Raw genomic sequence first — 14444 nt, forward strand, 5'->3', positions numbered from 1 at the left:
CCCCAACAGTACGGCCAAGTCCTCAACCTGGTGGTCTCTGGCAAGAAGACCGGCAGCGCCGTGGTGGAGTTCGCCACCGTCCAGGCCGCGGTGGGTATCGGCGGCCCGGTGGGAGGCCTCGACCGAGCCTCTGGTCACGGGAGGAGGCGGGCGCGGCCGTCGCGGACCCGAAATGGGCCGGGGGTGGGGGGGTATCCGCAGGACCGTCCCCCTCCCTCCCCGTCTCCGGCAGGCGCTGGCCGTCCGGAACGAAGTGGGGCTGGTGGATAACCCGCTGAAGGTGTCGTGGCTGGAGGGGCGGCCGCTGGACCCGGACGGCCACGGCCACGGCCACGTGCCGCTGCCCCAGGTAGGGAGGGCTTACGTCCCCGGGTCCCCACGCCCCTGCCCCCCACGCTGGGCGTCTCTTCCCTCTCCCCGGATGTCACCCCGTCGGCCTCACGCCCCCGGCCCGCTTCCCCAAGCCTTCACGAGGGCCCTTTAGGCAACGACTTTTATTGAACGTCTCTGCCCCGGCGGCGCTCGGGGCAGGCGGCCCGGTCCGGTCGTGCGGCGGGGTGAGCGGCCCCCCACGGGACCGGTCCGGCCGGCCCGGCCGGAGGCGGGGTGTCGTCGCGGGGCCCCGGCCGGTCGGGTTCAGCCGCCGTGCTCGCGGGGGAAGCGCTCCCGCAGCGTCTCCAGCACTTCCTCCAGCAGCGACAGGCTGCCCAGGTCCAGCTGGAAGTTGAGCAGGGGGTCGTCGGGGTCACCCGGGGACGGGTGGGGATGGTCAGGGGGTCCTTCTGAGTCGTCGTCGTCGTCGTCGTCGTCGTAGCCGTGGAGCGGTCCGGCCAGGGAGCGTGCGGCGGGCAGGCGGGCGTCGAAGGTCGGCGTCGAGTGGAGGATGTTGGGGCAGCTGCAGCTGTCGCGGTAGAGGCGCGGCGGCTTGGGGGGCGGCGGGAGGGTGGCCCCGGTTGGGGGGTCCCCCCAGAGGGGCAGGCGGCGGCCGTCGGGCCCGCGGCCCCTCAGCTCTCGGCCGACCTCGCGCTCGCTGTACTCCTGGTGGGCGCCGCCCGCCAAGCTGGCCCTGCTCAGCACGCGGCCCTGCCTGCGCGGGAGCCCCGGGAGCCCCCTGAGGAGGCCCGCTGCCCCCCGGGGCCCGGCCCAGGCTCAGCCGCTTCCAGAGGGCCGCCGACCGCACGGAGCCCCAACGACACCGCTCCATCCACCACGAGGGGCGAGGGCGGCTCCTCCCCGCCGCCGCCGCCGCCGCCGCCTCCCGGCCTACTGCGGGGGGCCGAGCGCCGCCCGGACGCTTTTGTCCCCGCGCTGACGCGGGATTGGTCGGCGGGGGCGGGAAACGCCCGGGCGAGACGCGGGATTGGCCGGCGGGGCCGGCGGGACACGCCCACCCAACGCTAGGCCACGCCCGCCGGCGGGGGCGGGGCCCTGCTCTGGGACGCGCGAGACGGCGCTAGTGCGCGCGCGTTCTCTCGCTCCCTCTCCTCTCCCTCTCTCTCCTCTCCCTCTCTCTCCTTCCTTCTCTCTCCCTCTCCCTCTCTCCCTCTCCCTCCCTCCCTGTCTCTCCCTCCCCCTTCCCTTTCTTCCTCCCTCCCCCCTCTCCCTCTCTCCCTCTTTCTCCCTCCCTCTCTCCCTCTTTCTCCCTCCCTCCCCCCTCCCTTTCTCCCTCCCTCCCCTTCTCTCTCCCTCCCTCTCTTTCCCTCTTTCTCCCTCCCTCCTCCCTCTTTCTCCCTCCCTCCCCTTCTCTCTCCCTCCCTCCCTCCCCTTCTCTCTCCCTCCCTCCCTCCCCCCTCTCCCTTCCTCCCTCCCCCTCTCTCCCTCCCTCTTTCTTCCTCCCTCCCTCTTTCTCCGTCCCTCCCTCTTTCTCCGTCCCTCCCTCTTTCTCCCTCCCTCCCCTTCTGTCTCCCTCTCCCTCTCCCCCCTCCCTCCCTCTCTCCCTCCCTCCCCCTCTCTCTCTCCCTTCCCCGTCTCCCTCCCTCCCTCTCCCTCTCTCCCCCTCTCTCTCTCCCTTCCCCCATCTCCCTCCCTCCCTCTCCTTCCCTCCCCCTCTCTCTCCCTCCCCCCTCTCTCCCTCTCTCCCCCCCTTCTCCTTTTTTTATTTTTTATGGTATTTGTTAGGCACTTACTATGTGCCTGGCACTGTTCTAAGCGCCCTGGCGGACAGAGGGGTCTCCCTGGCTCTCCTGCTTTCCCCATCCCTCTGTCTCTCCTTTTTTATGGTATTTGTTAGGCGCTTACTATGTCCCTGGCACTGTTCTAAACACACTGACGGACAGAGGGGTCTCCCTGGCTCTCCTGCTTTCCCCATCCCTCCCTCTCTCCTTTTTTATGGTATTTGTTAGACGCTTACTATGTGCTTGGGACTGTTCTAAGCTCCCTGTGGGACAGAGGGGCCTCCCTGGCTCTCCCGCTTTCCCCACACCTCCATCCCTCCCTCTCTTAATCTCTCTCCTTTTTTATGGTATTTGTTAGGCACTTACTATGTGCCTGGCACTGTTCTAAGCACCCTGGTGGACAGAGGGGTTCTCCCTGGCTCTCCTGCTTTCCCCATCCATCCCTCCCTCCCTTCCTCTCTCCCTCCCTCTCCCTCCCTTCCTCTCTCTCTCTCCCCCCCTCCTTCTCTCTCCCTCTCTCTCCCCCTCCCTCCTCTCTCCTTCTCATAACAATGACATTTGTTAAGCGCTTACTATGTGCCAAGCACTGTTCCAAGCACTGGGGAGGCTAAAAATGCCGTCCTTATTATTACTATTACAAGGTGATCACGTTGTCCCTCGTGGGGCTCGCAGTCTTCATCCCCGTTTTCCAGAGGAGGGAACTGAGGCTCAGAGAAGTGAAGTGCTTTGCCAAAAGTCACACGCTGACAATTGGTGGAGGCAGGATTTGAACCCATGACCTCTGACTCCCAAGCCCAGGCTCTTTGTATTGAGCCACACTGCTTCTCGCTCCCTCTCTCTGTTTCTCTTCCGTCACACGCCCGCCGCCAGAGTTTCTTTCTCTCCCTCCTGTCACACACCCACTGCCAGAGTTTCTCTCTCTCTCTTTCTCTTTCTTCCTTCCTTCACACGCCTGCCGCCGGAGTTTCTTTCTCTCTGTCTCTATTTCTCTTCCTTCTGTCACCCGCCCGCTGCCGGAGTTTCTCTCTCTCTGTCTCTCTCCCTCCTGTCACACACCCACCGCCAGAGTTTCTTTCTGTCTCTCTCTCTTCCTTCTGTGTCACACTCCCGCCGCCGAAGATTCTTTCTCTCTCTCTATCTCTCTGTCTCTATTTCTCTTCCTTCTGTCACACGCCCGCCGCCGGAGTTTCTTTCTCTTCCTCCTGTCACACACCCACCGCCAGAGTTTCTTTCTCTCTGTCTCTCTCTCTTCCTTCTGTGTCACACTCCCGCTGCCGAAGATTCTTTCTCTCTCTCTATCTCTCTGTCTTTCTCTTCTTTCTGTCACACGCCCGCCGCCAGAGTTTCTTTCTCTTCCTCCTGTCACACACCCACCGCCAGAGTTTCTTTCTCTTTTTCTTCCTTCCGTCACACGCCTGCTGCCGGAGTTTCTTTCTCTCTATTTCTCTTCCTTCTGTCACACACCCACCACCAGAGTGTCTTTCTGTCTCTCTGTCTTTCTCTTCCTTCCATCACACACCCGCCGCCGGAGTTTCTTTCTCTCTGTCTCTCTCTATTTCTCTTCCTTCTGTCACACACCCACCACCAGAGTGTCTTTCTCTCTCTCTGTCTCTTTCTCTTCTTTCTGTCACCCACCCACCGCCAGAGTTTCTTTCTCTCTGTCTCTCTGTCCTTCATGTCACATGCCCGCCGCCGGAGCTTCTTTCTCTCTCTCTTTCTCTTCCTTCCATCATACGCCTGCCGCCAGAGTTTCTTTCTCTCTGTCTCTCTCTATTTCTCTTCCTTCTGTCACCCACCCACCACCAGAGTGTCTTTCTCTCTCTCTCTGTCTCTTTCTCTTCTTTCTGTCACACACCCACCGCCGGAGTTTCTTTCTCTCTGTCTCTCTGTCCCTCATGTCACACGCCCACCGCCGGAGTTTCTCTCTCTCCGTCTCTGTCTTTCTCTTCCTTCCATCACACGCCCGCCGCCGGAGTTTCTTTCTCTCTGTCTCTCTCTATTTCTCTTCCTTCTGTCACACACCCACCACCAGAGTGTCTTTCTGTCTCTCTGTCTCTTTCTTTTTCTGTCACCCACCCACCGCCGGAGTTTCTTTCTCTCTGTCTCTCTGTCCCTCATGTCACACGCCTGCTGCTGGAGTTTCTTTCTCTCTCTCTGTCTCTCTCTATTTCTCTTCCTTCTGTCACACACCCACCACCAGAGTGTCTTTCTCGCTGTCTGTCTCTTTCTCTCTCTCTGTCTCTCTGTCTTTCTCTTCCTTCCATCACACGCCCGCCGCCAGAGTTTCTTTCTCTCTGTCTGTTTCTCTTCCTTCTGTCATACACCCACCACCAGAGTGTCTTTCTCTCTCTCTGTCTCTTTTTCTGTCACACACCCACCACCGGAGTTTCTTTCTCTCTGTCTCACTGTCCCTCATGTCACATGCCTGCCGCCGGAGTTTCTTTCTCTTCCTTCCATCTCCGCCTGCTGCCGGAGTTTCTTTGTCTCTCTCTATTTCTCTTCCTTCTGTCACACACCCACCACCAGAGTGTCTTTCTCTCTCTCTGTCTCTTTCTCTTCTTTCTGTCACCCACCCACCACCAGAGTTTCTTTCTCTCTGTCTCTCTGTCCCTCATGTCACACGCCCGCCACCGGAGTTTTTTTCTCTCTCTCTGTCTTTCTTTTCCATCACACGCCCGCCGCCGGAGTTTCTTTCTCTCTGTCTCTCTCTATTTCTCTTCCTTCTGTCACCCACCCACCACCAGAGTGTCTTTCTCTCTCTCTGTCTCTCTTCCTTCTGTCACACACCCACCGCCGGCGTTTCTTTCTCTCTGTCTCTCTGTCCCTCATGTCACATGGCCGCTGCCAGAGTTTCTTTCTCTCTCTCTCTCTGTCTCTTTCTCTTCTTTCTGTCACCCACCCACCACCAGAGTTTCTTTCTCTCTGTCTCTCTGTCCCTCATGTCACACGCCCGCCGCCGGAGTTTTTTTCTCTCTCTCTGTCTTTCTTTTCCATCACACGCCCGCCGCCGGAGTTTCTTTCTCTCTGTCTCTCTCTATTTCTCTTCCTTCTGTCACCCACCCACCACCAGAGTGTCTTTCTCTCTCTCTGTCTCTTCTTTCTGTCACACACCCACCGCTGGAGGTTCTTTCTCTCTGTCTCTCTGTCCCTCATGTCACACGCCTGCCGCCGGAGTTTCTTTCTTTCTCTCTGTCTGTCTTTCTCTTCCTTCCATCACACGCCCGCCGCCGGAGTTTCTTTCTCTCTGTCTCTCTGTCCCTCATGTCACACGCCTGCCACCGGAGTTTCTTTCTCTCTCTCTCTGTCTGTCTTTCTCTTCCTTCCATCACATGCCCGCCGCCGGAGTTTCTTTCTCTCTGTCTCTCTGTCCCTCATGTCACATGCCCGCCGCCGGAGTTTCTTTCTCTCTGTCTCTGTCTCTCTGTCTCTTTCTCTTCCTTCCATCACACGCCTGCCACCGGAGTTTCTTTCTCTCTGTCAACCCATCCACCCGCCCGCCACCAGAATTTCTCTCTCACAACCGCCCGCCGCCGGAGTCTGTCCATCTGTCCATCTGTCTGTCTGTCTTCCATCCCACACCCACCCGCCGCCCAAGTCACGGTCTCTCTCTCTCTTTCATGATGATGATGGTATTTGTTAAGCGCTTACTATGTGCAAAGCGCTGACTTCTGCCTCATTTTTCACCCCTCCCTCAGCCCCACAGCACTTACAGATATATTTATATTTAATGTCTATCTCCCTTTCATTTTTCACCCCTCCCTCAGCCCCACAGCACTTACATATATATTTATATTTAACGTCTGTCTCCCTTTCTAGTCCGTAAGCCTGTGGTTAGAGAGCGTTGTGTTGTACTCTCCCAAGCGCTTAGTAAGTGATCTGTAGACAGTTAGTGTTCAAGAACACTAGTGTTTAGGAACTGAGAAGCAGCGTGGCTCAGTGGAAAGAGCCCGGGCTTTGGAGTCAGAGGTCGTGGGTTCAAATTCCGGCCCCGCCACTTGTCAGCGGGGTGACTTTGGGCCAGTCACTTCACTTCTCTGGGCCTCAGTTCCCTCATCTGTAAAATGGGGATGAAGACTGTGAGCCCCCCATGGGACAACCTGATCACCTTGGAACCTCCCCAGCGCTTAGAACAGTGCTTTGCACATAGTAAGCGCTTAATAAATGCCATTATTATTATTATTAAGAAATATGATTGGTTGAAGTCCTGTCGGGGACTGTCACCCACACACACCCACACCCACACCCACACACACACACACACACACACACACACCTGTGTCATTTGGAGAAGCAGCGTGGCTCAGTGGAAAGAGCCCGGGCTTTGGAGTCAGAGGTCACGGGTTCAAATCCCGGCTCCGCCAATTGTCAGCTCTGTGACTTTGGGCAAGTCACTTAACTTCTCTGGGCCTCAGTTACCTCATCCGTAAAATGGGGATTAGCACTGTGAGCCCCACGTGGGACAACCTGAAAACCTTGTAACCTCCCCAGCACTTAGAACAGTGCTTTGCACATAGTAAGTGCTTAATAAATGCCATCATTATTATTATTATCATTATTTCCAGCCTTTCCCCGTCCAGTGCACACTCCCACACAGACACACCATCATTATTATTATTATTATTATTTCCACCCTTTCCCCCATCCAGTGCACACTCCCACACAGACACACCATCGTTATTATTATTATTATTATTATTATTATTATTATTATTATTTTCACCCTTTCCCCCGTCCAGTGCACACTCCCACACAGACACACCATCATTATTATTATTATTATTACTTCCACCCTTTCCCCCGTCCAGTGCACGCTCCCACACAGACACACCATCATCATTATTATTATTTGCACCCTTTCCCCCGTCCAGTGCACACTCCCACACAGACACACCATCATTATTATTATTATTACTTCCACCCTTTCCCCCGTCCAGTGCACGCTCCCACACAGACACACCATCATTATTATTTCCACCCTTTCCCCCATCCAGTGCACACTCCCACACAGACACACCATCATTATTATTATTATCATTTCCACCCTTTCCCCCATCCAGTGCACACTCCCACACAGACACCATCATCATTATTATTATTCTAATTTGCACCCTTTCCCCCGTCCAGTGCACGCTCCCACACAGACACACCATCATTATTATCATTATTATTTCCACCCTTTCCCCCGTCCAGTGCACACTCCCACACAGACACACCATCATTATTATTATTATCATTTCCACCCTTTCCCCCATCCAGTGCACACTCCCACACGGACACACCATCATTATCATTATTATTATTTGCACCCTTTCCCCCGTCCAGTGCACACTCCCACACAGACACACCATCATTATTATTATTATCATTTCCACCCTTTCCCCCGTCCAGTGCACGCTCCCAGACACACCATCATTATTATTTCCACCCTTTCCCCCATCCAGTGCACACTCCCACACAGACACACCATCATTATTATTATTATCATTTCCACCCTTTCCCCCATCCAGTGCACACTCCCACACAGACACCATCATCATTATTATTATTCTAATTTGCACCCTTTCCCCCGTCCAGTGCACGCTCCCACACAGACACACCATCATTATTATCATTATTATTTCCACCCTTTCCCCCGTCCAGTGCACACGCCCACACGGACACACCATCATCATTATTATTATTCTTATTATTATTTGCACCCTTTCCCCCTTCCAGTGCACGCTCCCACACAGACACACCATCATTATTATCATTATTATTATTTCCACCCTTTCCCTCGTCCAGTGCACACTCCCACACAGACACCATCATCATTATTATTATTCTAATTTGCACCCTTTCCCCCGGGGTGCCCCTTGCCCGGGGGAGGGTGGGCAAGGCAGACTGGGTGACTCACCCCACCTGCCCTCCACCCTAACCACCTCCGGTCCCCGGGCAAGGCGGGCCGGGAGCGGACACGGGCTGGGACAGGAGGGGACTGTCCCTCCGAGTGTCCGACCCCGCTGTGACCCGGCCTGGCTCGGGCTGACCGCGAGGCCACCGCACCTGCCCCGTGGGAGGGTGGCAGGGGGGGCATCCCATTGGGCAAGGGACAAGGGGTGGACTGGGTGAAGGGGCAAGGCCTCTTCCTTCCCAGGCCCGCTCCCCAAATCCGCCCCCTCCGCGGGCGGCCTGCAGTCCGGGTGGGCAGCCCACCCGGCCAGGTGGTCCCATGTACTGGTCCTTGTCTCATCAGTAGCCCTTTCTCCGGAGGGGTGGTCGGGGGGCTGCCCCTCGCCCCCCGTGCCCTCCGAGCCGGCCCCGCCGCCCTCTGCGGCGTGGCTCAGTGGAAAGCGTACGCGCTTGGGAGTCGGAGGTCGTGGGTTCAAATCCCAGCTCTGCCAGCTGTCAGCTGGGTGACTTTGGGCAAGTCACTCAGTTACCCCGTCTGTAAAATGGGGATTCATTCGTTCATATTTATTGAGCGCTTATTGTGTGCAGAGCACTGGACTAAGCGCTTGGGAAGTCCAAGTTGGCAACGTAGAGAGACGGGCCCTACCCAACAGCGGGCTCCCTGTGAGCCCCGTGTGGGACAACCTGATGACCTTGCATCCCCCCAGCGCTTAGAACATAGTAAGCGCTTAACAAATGCCATCATTATTATTATGAATTCATAGTTATGGATTATAGTTCATATTATGGATTATTATTAGAGAAGCAGCGTGGCTCAGTGGAAAGAGCCCGGGCTTTGGAGTCAGAGGTCATGGGTTCAAATTACGACTCCACCACTTAGCTGTGTGACTTTGGGCAAGTCATTTAACTTCTCTGTGCCTCAGTTCCCTCATCTGTAAAATGGGGATTAAGACTGTGAGCCCCACACGGGACAACCTGATCACCTTGTATCCCCCCCAGCGCTTAGAACAGTGCTTGGCACATAGTAAGCGCTTAACAAATGCCATCATTATTATTATGAATTCATAGTTATGGATTATATTTCATATTATGGATTATTATTATTAGAGAAGCAGCGTGGCTCAGTGGAAAGAGCCCGGGCTTTGGAGTCAGAGGTCATGGGTTCAAATCCCAACTCCGCCACTTGTCAGCTGTGTGACTTTGGGCAAGTCATTTAACTTCTCTATGCCTCAGTTCCCTCATCTGTAAAATGGGGATTAAGACTGTGAGCCCCACTTGGGACAACCTGATCACCTTTTATCCCCCCCAGCGCTTAGAACAGTGCTTGGCACATAGTAAGCGCTTAACAAATGCCATCATTATTATTATGAATTCATAGTTATGGATTATATTTCATATTATGGATTATTATTATTAGAGAAGCAGCGTGGCTCAGTGGAAAGAGCCCGGGCTTTGGAGTCAGAGGTCATGGGTTCAAATCCCAACTCCGCCACTTGTCAGCTGGGTGACTTCGGGCAAGTCACTTCACTTCTCTATACCTCAGTTCCCTCATCTGTAAAATGGGGATTAAGAGTGTGAGCCCCACTTGGGACAACCTGATCACCTTGTATCCTCCCTGGCGCTTAGAACAGTGCTTGGCACATAGTAAGCGCTTAACAAATGCTATTATTATTATTATTTTATTATTATTCCTGGGGCGTCCAAGCTCCTCGGCCTCTGGGCCGGCGGGGCCTCGACCTCTGCCCGCACGTTCTCCCCGCAGGGTTCGGTGGTATCGGAGCGGGACTACGAGAGTCTGGTCATGATGCGTTTGCGCCAAGCGGCGGAGCGGCAGCAGCTGATCGCCCAGATGCAGCGGGAGGACGAGGAAGCCCTGCCCACGTAGCCGGGCTCGCCCCCCGGCCCCCAGCCCCCTCGGTTTAACACTGCCATTAAAAACGCTTTTTCTAAGAGGCAAGTCGTGGCGGGGATTGGGCCGCAACCGGGAGCCGGGTCGCCGGGGGGGTCTCCCCCGAGAAGCCTTCTGGCCCCTGCCCGGGTGGGAGGCCGTGCCCGCTGTCAGAAAGGAGAAGAAGTCCCTGATGGCACCGCAGCTCTTTATTGACCTGAAGTCTGGACGGGTACGGGGCTGGTTAACATTTTGCACGGGGCCTGGGCTTTAGGGGCCCGCTCAGCCGCCCCCCTCGCCTGGGACAGCCATCTGGGCATCAGGGGCCAGCAGTGGGTCAAGAGGAGGAGGAGGAAGAGGGCCCGGGGAGGAACGAGGGATGGGGTGGGCAACCCCAGGTCAGGGGAGGCCCAAGCTGCTCCCCCGTGGCGGCGGCGGCGGCGGAGGGGGGCTATTCCTTGTGCAGGCACCACACCAGGGTCTGGCCCACCCCCGTCATGCTGACCACACGGAAGCCCTGACCCTCCAGCTTGTCCAGGACCACACGGGGCGGGTCGTTGACAAAGTACTCCCAGCTGCGGAGAAAGGGGGGCAGTGAGGCCGGACTTGGGGGGAGAGCCCCCGGGGACCACCCCCTTCTTGGCCAGAACCCCCACGGGGACGGGTTTTGAGCAAGGGGCGAGGCGCAGGGGGGGCACTGGGTGTCTGCAACCCGGGCACCTGCTTCCAGGGCTGGCACCGCCTCTTCATCCTCATCAATTGTATTTATTGAGCGCTTACTGTGTGCAGAGCACTGTACTAAGCGCTTGGGAAGTACAAGTTGGCAACATCTAGAGACGGTCCCTACCCAACAGTGGGCTCACAGTTGAAAAGGGGGAGACAGAGAACAAAACCAAACATACTAACAAAATAAAAGAAAAGAATGCTGGTGGCCCTACTTCTGCCACGCTTTCAGCCGATCCGGGGAGGTGTGGGTTTGGCCCACCCATCCCTCAGGGGAAGGAAGGAGGACAGAAGCCGAGGGGGGACCCCAGCCCCGTTCCTTCAACAGGGGAAGACGGGGCGGGGGGGATGTGGCTTTGCTGGCTGACCAAGCCCTTGTCCGGAGGTAGACCTCTAATCTGCTTCTGCTGGGCAGAAGCAGCGTGGCTCGGTGGAAAGAGCCCGGGCTTTGGAGTCAGAGGTCATGGGTTCAAATCCCAGCCCCGCCGGTTGCCAGCTGTGTGACTTTGGGCAAGTCACTTCACTTCTCCGGGCCTCAGTTCCCTCATCTGTAAAATGGGGATGAAGCCTGTGAGCCCCCCCGTGGGACAACCTGATCATCTTGTATCCCCCCAGCACTTAGAACAGTGCTTTGCACATAGTAAGGGCTTAATAAATGCCATTATTATGACTGTGAGCCCCCCGTGGGACAACCTGATCACCCTGTAATTTCCCCCCAGCGCTTAGAACAGTGCTTGGCACATAGTAAGCGCTTAACAAATACCATCATTATTATTATTAATCGGTGGGCAGGCCGTGACCCCAACTGCCTTGATTACAGGGTATCGGACTGCCGGGCCGGGGGCTGAGTGAGAAGGGGGTACCAGTCCGTGCCAGCGCTGGGCGCGGGTGGCCCTGTCTGACCCCCTGGGTGCCAAGCAGAGGGGAGGGGGTTGGGCAGGGCATGCCCAGGAAGGGGGGGGGGGAGAGGTCAGAGGTCCCCGCCTCTGCCTACTTACAAATGGTTCCCAAGCGTGTTCCTCTTGGTGGCTCCCAGGCACAGCATCAGCTGGGGGTCCGACTGCTCGTCCCCCACCATCGTGGGACCCTCCTCCTGCGGGAATCGTATTTATTAAGCGCTTAGTGCATGCAGAGCACTGTGCTAAGCGCTTGGGAAAGGCAAGCTGGCAACCTAACTTAAGCCCCGGGCGACGCCCCCCGCCCCCTCATCCCGGACCCCTCTCCGCTCCACCCTCGCCCCCCTGGCCAAGAGGGCAGAGAAGCAGCGTGGCTCAGTGGTAAGAACATGGGATTTGGAGTCAGAGGCCATGGGTTCAAATCCCAGCTCCGCCAATTGTCAGCTGTGTGACTTTAGGCAAGTCGCTTCACTTCTCTGTACCTCCTCAGTTCCCTCATCTGTAAAATGGGGATGAAGACTGTGAGCCCCCCCGCGGGACAACCTGATCACCTTGTAACTCCCCAGCGCTTAGAGCAGTGCTTTGCACATAGTAAGCGCTTAATAAATGCCATTAAACAAACAAAAAAAAAAGGGTAATTAGCCCGGCTCCGCCACGTGCCTGCTGTGTGACCCTCAGCAAGTCACTTCTCTGAGCCTCAGTTCCCTCGTCTGTAAAATGGGGGTGAAGACTGTGAGCCCCGCGTGGGACAGCCTGATCACCTTGTATCCCCTCCCCAGCGCTTAGAACAGTGCTTTGCACATAGTAAGCGCTTAAGAAATGCCATCACCATCATCATCCCCGGCAGGTCGGGGGGCCACTGGCCCCTCCTTCCCTCCCTCCCTCTCTCCCTCCCTCCCTCTCTCCCTCCCTCCTTCCCTCCCTCCCTCCCTCTCTCCCTCTCTCCCTCCCTCCTTCCCTCCCTCCCTCCCTCTCTCCCTCCCTCCCTCCCTCCCTCCCTCACCATGCGGGTCTGGGTGCTGATGAGCAGGTAGGGCATCGTCCCGAGCTGCCAGGCGGACCCCGACTAGGAGCCCCCCCTCCAAGGGCCCGGCCCGAGGGCCCAGGGACGTCCGGAGCCGGGAGAGGGGGGCACAGCCCCAACCCCTGGGCCAATCAGAGGCGCGGACGGACGGAGGGAGGGGGCCCCGCCCCGCCAAGCCCACCAATCGGAGCCCGGTCCGTCTCATCACGTGGCTGGGCCGGCTTTCCCACGCCCCCTTTCCTCCACCCGTTCCCTCAATCCTATTTATTATTATTATTCGTAATCATCATAATAATGGTATTTATTCAGCGCTTACTATGTGCCGAGCACTGTTCTCCGTTCCCTCAATCCTATTTATTATTATTAATAATAATAATGATAATAATAATAATGATAATGGCATTTATTAAGCCCTTACTATGTGCCGAGCACTGTTCTCCGTTCCCTCAATCCTATTTATTATTAATAATAATAATGATAATAATAATGATGATAATGGCATTTATTAAGGGCTTACTATGTGCCGAGCACTGTTCTCCGTTCCCTCAATCCTATTTATTAATAATAATGATAATAATGATAATAATAATGGCGTTTATTAAGCGCTTACTATGTGCCAAGCACTGTTCTCCGTTCCCTCAATCCTATTTATTATTATTGTTAATCATCATAATAATGCTATTTGTTCAGCACTTACTGTGTGCCGAGCACTGTTCTCCGTTCCCTCAATCCTGTTTATTGATAATAATGATAATAATGATACTATTAATAATAATGGCGTTTATTAAGCGCTTACTATGTGCCCGGCACTGTTCTCCGCTCCCTCAATCCTATTTATTATTATTATTAATCATCATAATAATGCTATTTGTTCAGCACTTACTATGTGCCGAGCACTGTTCACCGCTCCCTCAATCCTATTTATTATTATTCTTAATCATCATAATAATGGTATTTGTTCAGCGCTTACTATGTGCCAAGCACTGTTCTCCGTTCCCTCAATCCTATTTATTATTCATAATAATAATGATACCACTAATAATAATGGCGTTTATTAAGCGCTTACTATGTGCCCAGCACTGTTCTCCGCTCCCTGAATCCTATTTATTATTATTCTTAATCATCATAATAATGGTATTTATTCAGCGCTTACTATGTGCCCAGCACTGTTCTCCGTTCCCTCAATCCTATTTATTAATAATAATGATAATAATGATAATAATAATGGCATTTATTAAGCGCTTACTATGTGCTCGGCACTGTTCTCCGTTCCCTCAATCCTATTTATTAATAATAATGATAATAATAATGGCATTTATTAAGCGCTTATTATGTGCCAAGCACTGTTCTCCGTTCCCTCAATCCTATTTATTATTATTGCTAATCATCATAATAATGGTATTTATTCAGCGCTTACTATGTGCCGAGCACTGTTCTCCATTCCCTCAATCCTATTTATTAATCATAATGATAATGATACTACTAATAATAATGGCGTTTATTAAGCGCTTACTATGTGCCAAGCACTGTTCTCCGTTCCCTCAATCCTATTTATTATTATTCTTAATCATCATAATAATGGTATTTATTCAGCGCTTACTATGTGCCGAGCACTGTTCTCTGCTCCCTCAATCCTATTTATTATTATTATTAATCATCATAATAATGGTATTTGTTCAGCGCTTACTATGTGCCGAGCACTGTTCTCCGTTCCCTCAATCCTATCTATTAATAATAATAATAATGATAATAATAATGGCATTTATTAAGCGCTTACTATGTGCCCAGCACTGTTCTCCGTTCCCTCAATCCTATTTATTATTATTGTTAATCATCATAATAATGGTATTTATTCAGCGCTTACTATGTGCCGAGCACTGTTCTCCGTTCCCTCAATCCTATTTATT

The 14444-nt window shown here is 54.3% G+C and overlaps 3 protein-coding genes across 3 annotated transcripts in view; 1 reads left to right on the forward strand and 2 right to left on the reverse strand.

Moving 5' to 3' along the window:
- Nucleotides 1-9956, forward strand: part of DNAJC17 (DnaJ heat shock protein family (Hsp40) member C17) — a 31567-nt gene extending 21611 nt beyond the window's left edge. Inside the window, exons 9-11 of the mRNA XM_038741423.1 lie at nt 10-90; nt 233-349; nt 9769-9956. Coding sequence (XP_038597351.1) covers nt 10-90; nt 233-349; nt 9769-9891 — 321 coding nt within the window. The 3' untranslated portion in view covers nt 9892-9956. The remainder of the gene's footprint in view (nt 1-9; nt 91-232; nt 350-9768) is intronic.
- On the reverse strand, nt 550-1236 carry C12H15orf62 (chromosome 12 C15orf62 homolog). The gene is given in 2 exon segments (XM_038741425.1): nt 550-1117; nt 1119-1236. Coding segments are annotated over 2 exon segments (567 nt in total). The 5' UTR covers nt 1205-1236; the 3' UTR covers nt 550-636.
- A 129-nt stretch (nt 9957-10085) lies between the features above and the next one.
- Nucleotides 10086-12618, reverse strand: GCHFR (GTP cyclohydrolase I feedback regulator). Its single transcript, XM_038741426.1, has 3 exons — nt 12517-12618; nt 11616-11710; nt 10086-10469 (listed from the first exon to the last, which is right to left on the reverse strand). The coding sequence occupies exons 1-3, from the start codon at nt 12550-12552 to the stop codon at nt 10346-10348; spliced, it is 255 nt and encodes an 84-aa protein (XP_038597354.1). The 5' UTR covers nt 12553-12618; the 3' UTR covers nt 10086-10345.
- Between the last annotated feature and the right edge of the window lie 1826 nt (nt 12619-14444).

This window comes from Tachyglossus aculeatus (assembly GCF_015852505.1).
Source record: "Tachyglossus aculeatus isolate mTacAcu1 chromosome 12 unlocalized genomic scaffold, mTacAcu1.pri SUPER_6_unloc_1, whole genome shotgun sequence".
Taxonomy (NCBI): Eukaryota; Metazoa; Chordata; class Mammalia; order Monotremata; family Tachyglossidae; genus Tachyglossus; species Tachyglossus aculeatus.

Bases quoted from the DNA above. Each gene is read 5' to 3' on its own strand.
- GCHFR (XM_038741426.1), bottom strand. From the start codon at position 12,552: ATGCCCTACCTGCTCATCAGCACCCAGACCCGCATG. The intron at 11,711-12,516 runs GTGAGGGAGGGA...CGATTCCCGCAG, and splicing joins TCAGCACCCAGACCCGCATG to GAGGAGGGTCCCACGATGGT. The intron at 10,470-11,615 runs GTAAGTAGGCAG...CTTTCTCCGCAG, and splicing joins AACACGCTTGGGAACCATTT to CTGGGAGTACTTTGTCAACG.